The sequence below is a fragment of the Parasteatoda tepidariorum genome, chromosome 7 (assembly GCF_043381705.1).
Source record: "Parasteatoda tepidariorum isolate YZ-2023 chromosome 7, CAS_Ptep_4.0, whole genome shotgun sequence".
NCBI lineage: Eukaryota > Metazoa > Arthropoda > Arachnida > Araneae > Theridiidae > Parasteatoda > Parasteatoda tepidariorum.
Genome location: NC_092210.1, coordinates 90,281,052 through 90,288,869, shown reverse-complemented (window position 1 = coordinate 90,288,869; position 7,818 = coordinate 90,281,052). Strand labels below are relative to the sequence as shown.

The following is a 7,818-nucleotide window of genomic DNA, read 5'->3' as shown; positions in this document are numbered from 1 at the left end:
TAATTTTAGAAAAACAATTGAAATAAGATCGTAAACATACCTGAAAACCGTTTTTATTGAAAATAATCCGATATTTTTGTTTGTCTAATCATTTTTTTGAAGTCAACTTACGAAGTACGCATTGGGTTCAAAGCATGAAAATGGTTTTCGTTTGTGAATGGTGCTCCATCCATCCTCTACGGAAAAAATTCTCTTTCATTGTTAATGTGATGGTTGTGGTCATTTGTGACTCAAATTTAACATCAGATAGGAATGTTAAGACTGTGACTTCTTAAGAGATAAGGGAGGCCATTCTAAGAATGGAACAGTCTTGGGGTGGTCAGCAGTGAGCCTTTTCTTCTCAGAAAAAAAAAGGAAAAATTGCAAAAGATGATAAAATCAGATTTTTTTACCATTATTTGGAAGCCATTAATAAATGGAGAAAATAAGGTAGAAATTTGGAACAAAAATCGTTTTTCAGGGGTTTATTGCTTCAGGGAATATCGTAATATAGAGAGTAGAATAATATTAATTAATTTGGAAGTTCGTCGGGACTACGAAACATTATCGTAATAGAGGGAGTTATTGTTGTATCGTAGTAGCGAGAGTTTACTGTTGTTTTGTATGCATGAGAGATGATATTCTTCAAGAGGACGAGTGAAGTTCTATTTTCACTTCCATTTTTATTTTAACGTTTGGAGAAAAGAGGATTTGGGAAGACGGCGAATTGTTGAAAATGTTGTCAAATGCAACCCAAATTTTGTCCGTATTACTCAAGACGCCGTGTAGTGCTACAAAAATACAATTCACATGTTAACTCGATTCCATGGAGGGGGGGTACCTTTTCATAGATGAAGGTTGACAGTGTCTATAAATCCTGTAAGGATCGCTGCCATCATTTGTTTGATATCTGGATAGGTTGTTGCTTATCCTCAAAGACTCCAAAAAGTTCTTGACAGCCAGAAAGTCGATGACAAGAAGGAAGTCCGCCCTGGATAGTCCGACACAATCAAGTATATGTTTCCGTGAGGCTGAATGGACGCAGCATTTTTTACAAATTTTTGTGCCACGTTCGAATGTTAGATACTTTAGGTGACCAGTTGAGAATGTGGCCAAGGCAGTCTGGGAGCTTCGATCGCAATTGATTCCTAGAAGGGTGCCAGGAGATGTTGCGGTGTATATCTGGATATGGATTCATGAAACCAATTTAAAACAAGGCTGTAAATAACTCTATTTACAGTAGTAAATTGTAAACAGAGCTATTGACGTTGGTACTGTAATTACTCCCATAGACAAAGCTAACAATAATTATGCAATCTTCTGTAAAAAAATTCTATGTTGAACTTTTAAATACGGAATTAAAAAATAGTAAACATTTTAAACTTAGTAATTTCAATAATAATACTGTCATTAAAAAAAATGCTAGCTTTATATAAGAGATTAAAAATTAAAATTCGCAATATACAATTTCCTTACTTAATTATCAGTCCTAAATTTTATAAAATTCCTGTAAAATTTAGAATTATCACATGTGGATCTAATACTTATTTAACTAAACCTGGCACCATTTTCTCTAACTACTTAAATAAAATTATTAACAATATTTATAAAGAAGGTTTCTCTTGGATTATCACTAATAATCAAGCCTTTTTAGAATTCATTAAACATAATAAAATTAATTCTATTGCTACTTTTGATTTCCAGGATCTTTTCAATAGCGTTCCCCTTTCTAAACTAAAAGATGTCCTTCTGAATTATTAGTATGATTTTAAAAACATCCTATATATATATATATATATATATAAAAATTAAAATGTAGAGAAAACATGAAAAAAATCACAGAACAATGAGAAAAGGAAAAATGAAGAATAATAATAATAAAAGTTAAAAAGGAAAAAAAATTATAAAAATCCGGAAAATAAGATATAATCTTTTTACCAGTTTACACGATTATATCCGCAAAGAGTAGAGCTTTCTAATATTGTATCAATAGAGCCAAAGCAATAAAGTCGAAGTAATTAGTTTATTTGTATTAAAATTAAAATAATTTCTTTTATCGTATAAATAAACAAAGCAGATACTTTCTTCTTCTTTTCTCTTATTCTTCAAAGCAAATATATATATAATACCTAAATCCAAAAAATTGAAATTAATGTTATCATCATGATTACGAAGCACGATTAATTCCTCGGGATAAATATTATTTAATAAAATACTATAATCTTGAAAATGAAAGATAATTAAATCATCAATAAATCTAAAACAAATTTAATATGAAGAGTATAATTTTTTTTCATAATAATGCAAAAATAAGTTAGCTAAGAGAGGTGAAAAATTGTAACTCATGTCAGTTTCAGAAATGATCATCCATTTAAGAAATGAGAATTTCATTCTGTTTCATTGCAGCTCCCTGCTCTGTTCCTCCTATTGAGCATGGACGCGTTACTAACTATGCTCCGGATGCCAAAGTAGGTCACGGAAAACATATCAGCGTGGACTGCATTGCCCAATATGAGCTTCGCTACAATAACACACCGGCTACCTGTAATAACGGATCATGGACGCACATACCTACCTGCATACCAGGTAATAAATTCTTTTTTTTCTTCTACGTAGTTTTAATAATCGCTAGATATATAAATGAAAAAAAAAATACTTGTTTATATACTATTGCTTCATTCAGCAAGTTTTGAATTTCATTTAAAGTGAAAAACTAAAATAATTTTAGTAACAGTTAATAAGTCGATGANAAAAAAAAAAAAAAAAAAAAAAAAAAAAAAAAAAAAAAAAAAAAAAAAAAAAAAAAAAACGATATTTATCAGAATATTTCAGTTGATTCTCAAATTTCACAGACAAACTATAAAGGACAATCCCTTATTTTAGTCATCAGTTTAAGATTCATCCCCTCTTTGCCTATTTCCCCTCATTTCCTCTGAAAAAAATATTCTCTGCTTACCCTTTACGCATGTAAAGGTACTTCATGAATCATTTGGTGTACCTTATAGATTACCTTTGGTACCTTAAACGATAGACCTTTCTTTCACAAAGTATCCTTTATATGTACTTTCCAGACGAGATTAAATGAAACAGTAAATGTGTTTTATGTTATAACTTTTCAACTTATTTTAAAAAATTGAATACGGCCCAAAAGGGTGGCAGAAGTGAACCACGTGATTATCTCGCTACTGACATTCAGATGTCGGGAAAGGATCTCGTTTGTGAAACAATTTCACAAAAATGTGTTCACTATTATATTTTATGACTCTTCGTCTTGTGTACAAAAAATGTTGGGATGGGAAACTGAGATAGAGAGAAGCAAACAAGAAAAAAATGCTTATGGCTATACATTCCACTCAACAAATAGTTTTGAAAATCGGTATATGTATTTCATGGAGAAATTTCAAAACTACCCAAAAAGGAAGGAAAAAAATCAAAGACAGAAAAAAGGTCATACTATCCAATTCCTTTCGATTCACTATAACCATATATGGCTACGTTACTTTTAAAAAGTAACGAGTAAAAGTACAAGTATTTTTTAAAAAAAGTAACGAGTAAAAAGTAAAAAGTTCTTATTTTAAAAAGTAACGAGTAAAAAGTACTAGTAAAATTACAAGTACTAAACAAAAAAAGTAACGATTTAAAAGTACATTTCTAGNCTGAGAATGAGAGAAGCAAACAAGAAAAAATGCTTATGGCTCACTCAATAGATAGTTTTGAAAATCGGTATATGTATTTCATGGAGAAATTTCAAAACTACCCAAAAAGGAAGGGAAAAAAAATCAGTCAAAGACAGAAAAAAAGGTCATACTATCCAATTCCTTTTGGTTCACTATAACCACAAAAAAAATATTATATGTGTATAGCAAGGCACAGAAGCGAACACTTCGTTCACTCCGGATGTTCACTATAGAGGGGTTTGACTGTATTTAGCTTCATTCTTAAACGGTCACTCTTGAATTTAAACTGGTCAGTTAATAAATAAAAATACTGGAAACGTTTCAAGTCCAGAGAGAGAGATAACCATTGACGTGAGATTATCATTTAACCTTCCTCTCATTTTTCTGCTTATGTTTTGGAGCGGTTGCCCTAGTAACGTATGATTTTTTTCTCGTAGGGACCACTTAGAAAGAAATTATAGTTACATTTTCGTGAGTCGCTCCCTTTAATTGTCATTCGAATGTGTGTGCTTTGAATGGGGAAATAAAGAACGAGGGTTTTTCCCCAATATCTATAACTTCAACATCCGATTTCAAAAGAGACCACCACAATTAGAACATAAAACGTCGGGGCATTACTATTCTGGTGAACCTTACTATTATTCCTTGATGAACCTTACTATTTACTTAACTATTATTTCACTGCCACATTAAATGATGTGGAGAATTAGAACATCTGGTTTGGCAACTCTTTCATAATGAACTGGATGATTCAAAAATCGTAATTTTTTGAGCACAAATATACAATTCTCCTTTCCCATCGAATATGACGAACAAATACTATAATTTTTTTAACGAGCAAATAAATAGAACCTAAACATGTCACGAAAAGTCAGGCACAACCTTAAAAAAATATCTAAATTTATTGGAAACAGATTCCCAAAATAACGTCTTATATTTTTGATCCGTTGCTGAAGGACGAGAAAAACATACAATACGATTTATTTCGATGAGATTCAGTTAAAAATCTTTCCTTCCGAAAATATTTTACGGAATGATCCTCTGAGAAATGTTCTGTTTTGCCCAAACTTTTATGAGATTTTAACTTCAGCTGGAATAAAAATACACGTTTAAACGAAGGGAGCAGAGCGTAAAGAGAAACATGTAATGGACGACGGAAAATTCTTTCTTTTTCTAAAAGACCCTTTTGTGAGGTTTCTAATTGCTTCTTTTGTAAATTCCCCCACTTTCAGAAAACACTTCATTTGATAAGTCCGATTTCAAAGAGGGTGAAATTATAATTATTTTTAACCTGAATGTTTTGTTTTTAATCTAATTTAATATTTAGTGTCAGACGACTATTCAGGCCTGAGATTAACAAAGAAAAAATAAATAAATAAAAAGATGGAGGCTGAAAGGAATTTATCGTTTGGCATTTCTTCTGCCTCTTAGCACTGAGAATGAAAAGATTTGAGGAATTATTTTAAATGTTAAGCATCGTTATTTCGTAAAGGTTTTCATAGGGTCGAAAATAAAAGTGTTGACACATGAGGAATGAAATCGTTGGAAAGATTCTTCTTCACACAGGCCGCCATTTTCTGTCTGAGAAAATTATTTAATGGAGTGATTTTTAAGCTCCCACCGAAATGAAGCTTTGATTCTTCTCGTGAAATTTTGTATCGTTGATCAAAAGAAGCAGGCTGTGAGAAAAACTTCAAAGGTCAAAAGAACGAGGGAAGAGACACAAATTGCATTGCGTTAAATACGGCTATAACTGGTTATTATGATTATTTATTAATTTATGACGTAACAGTACTGTAAGAATTTCCCCATATATTCTTTTGCTGTAAAATATGCTTTTATTACTCTAAAGTAGAGCAAATAGGTTAGCTGTTTGCTGTTTCAAGGGCTCACAGTACGCAAAAAATGACAAAAATACCAATTTTTTTTTTATTGCTTATAATAAAACTTCAAACTATTTCAAATGCACTAAAAAAAAATCATGTCTCTATCTACATTTTTGAAAAAGTTATGAATGATTTTAGATTGTCCTAATACAGAATCTTGCTCTGCAGACAAACTTTAAAGGGCTTTTTCTCATAAATTATAATTTTGTGTTTTGATCTTGATTAAATCCTTAAGGAATTTTTTCTATTTAAGATAAAGCTTTGAAGTAAACTTTTTTATCTTAAGTACAGGTAATATTAATTATTAAGTATAATACACTTATTTAAACTGTGCATGGAATAAGCATTTTATAAGGTATTACAATTTTTACAGCATGTTATATATACCTAACAGGAATATTTACCCTTTTTTTCTACTTTTTTACAAAATATTTTATAAAAAATAGCCTAATTTATATATCAGTAAATGAATGCACAAAATTGTTAAAAAGAATATTGTAAGCACTAAGAAAAAAAAATTTTGAAAAATAAGTTAAAATAAAAAAGCCTTAGGGATTTCAAAATTTTGAATTTTTTCAACTTTTTTTCAAATTTTAAAACATTTAAGCAGTTTAATTGTTTTTTGAAGATAAATTATTGATTACAAGTTAAATAAGCATGTAAAGTACCTCAAAATGAATGATTATACCTTTATTTAAAAAAATTGTTGCAAAGGTACTGTAACCCCTTAAACGCAGTATAATTATACACTGTAAAAAAAAAATCCCACTGGTCTTCGGACTTTGTTTGGCTGACAATGTCCTTTATTAAACTACATTGGTGTGTTATTGCGAGGTTACATAAAAAAAATAATGGTTCTCAAATGATAACATTTCGGTTGGAATGGACGGTTTTGTTCTAATGGTATGAAATAGCAAACGAGCTGTAATGGGGGATTGTAGGAGAACAATGAGTAATTGTTCTAATCATTCTAACCTATGTGAAATACACCAGGGAAGCACTATTTTGTTTTAAACAATGATTGAAACATTTGATGCTTTAACTAGAGCTCTTTTTACTCGTTATCCTTTTTAAAAAAAAGTTCTTAAACCTCAACTTTAAAATAAATTCACTTCTCCTTTTGTGTCTTGAAACTGTATTCTTGAAGAATTCTTCTCTGAAGGGGGTTCCATATTTGCAAGGCTCTACTCTTCGGTTGAATAAAATATGGCTTCCTCTTTATAATATCCATTCATTTTTATAGCGTGCAATCTGGCTGTAATGGCCTTTGCCAAGTTGCCCGCTTATGGAATGAATCTGTCAAGTGTAAAAATACGCGCCTCCAATCTGTCTTTTATAGCTTCTTTAGAAGAGAGAAGATCCTCGTACAACGGCGATAAAAAGGAGAAGACATTAAAAACGGCTATTTTGGAAGAAAATAGAGGATTATTTTTTTGAATGAAATTCTTGAGCACGCGAATCAATTATTCTTCAGTAATAGGGAAAATAAATTAACTGTTAAAGTGGCAACAAAAAAAAGAGATTCATTTATTATGTTACCTTTGATAATCAGTAAATGAAGGGAGATCATTTTTGGAACGGCAGTTACTGAACACAAAGTTACTTATTTAATGATTAAAGAATCAATGATTCAGCATATTACGGATAGAATTTATCAATTAAATAACTATAATTCAAAAAAAAAAATCAAATGATTTAAAATAGTATTACAATTGAATAAGAATTAAATCAAAATATTATCAGTAAGAAATAGGAGGGGGACAATCTTTTGAATGACGATAATATGGAAGCCATTCATGTACACTTTATCTACTTAAAGTACGGAAAACTCTTGATTCCGCATTTTAACGGTGCAAATCAGTTAATTGACAGATTGACTAGGTAGTCTGCACAAGATAACAATGTAAGCATTCTAGAAATGACTCAGCGATGATGGAAAGTTGCTACAATTTTTAGGATGAAATATAATACTTTACGTAATTACTTTTGCTAAAACTTTTTTTTAAAGAAAAAATGGATTATTAGAGCAAAATATTGCACCTGCATCTACTTATTATGCAAATTTAAAAAGTATACTTCTCTCTATCTCTCTTTTTAAGTATTTAAGAAATATAAATAATTTTCGCATTCAAGATTCTGCAAAAGAAATCTTTTTTTTTTCTCTGGCCGTTTTATCATCTACAATACTCCCTTAGTTGAAAAAACCTATTCTTTAGGTGCCGTACAATTAAGACAAGATGTTTCGATGAGCAAATACTTAGGTGACTATAATATAT

The 7,818-nt window shown here is 30.4% G+C and overlaps 2 protein-coding genes across 2 annotated transcripts in view; both read left to right on the top strand.

Annotated features, from left to right (window-relative positions):
- LOC107455201 (leucine-rich repeat-containing protein 1) overlaps window positions 1-7,818 on the top strand; it is a 363,163-nt gene that overhangs the window by 171,732 nt on the left and 183,613 nt on the right. The gene's annotated exons all lie outside the window — the stretch shown is intronic.
- The window catches only part of LOC107444767 (sushi, von Willebrand factor type A, EGF and pentraxin domain-containing protein 1), a gene marked incomplete in the record, with an annotated part of 87,241 nt that overhangs the window by 38,230 nt on the left and 41,193 nt on the right, over window positions 1-7,818 (top strand). The window contains 1 exon segment of the mRNA XM_071182932.1: window positions 2,386-2,565. Within this exon segment, the coding sequence (XP_071039033.1) occupies window positions 2,386-2,565 (180 nt within the window).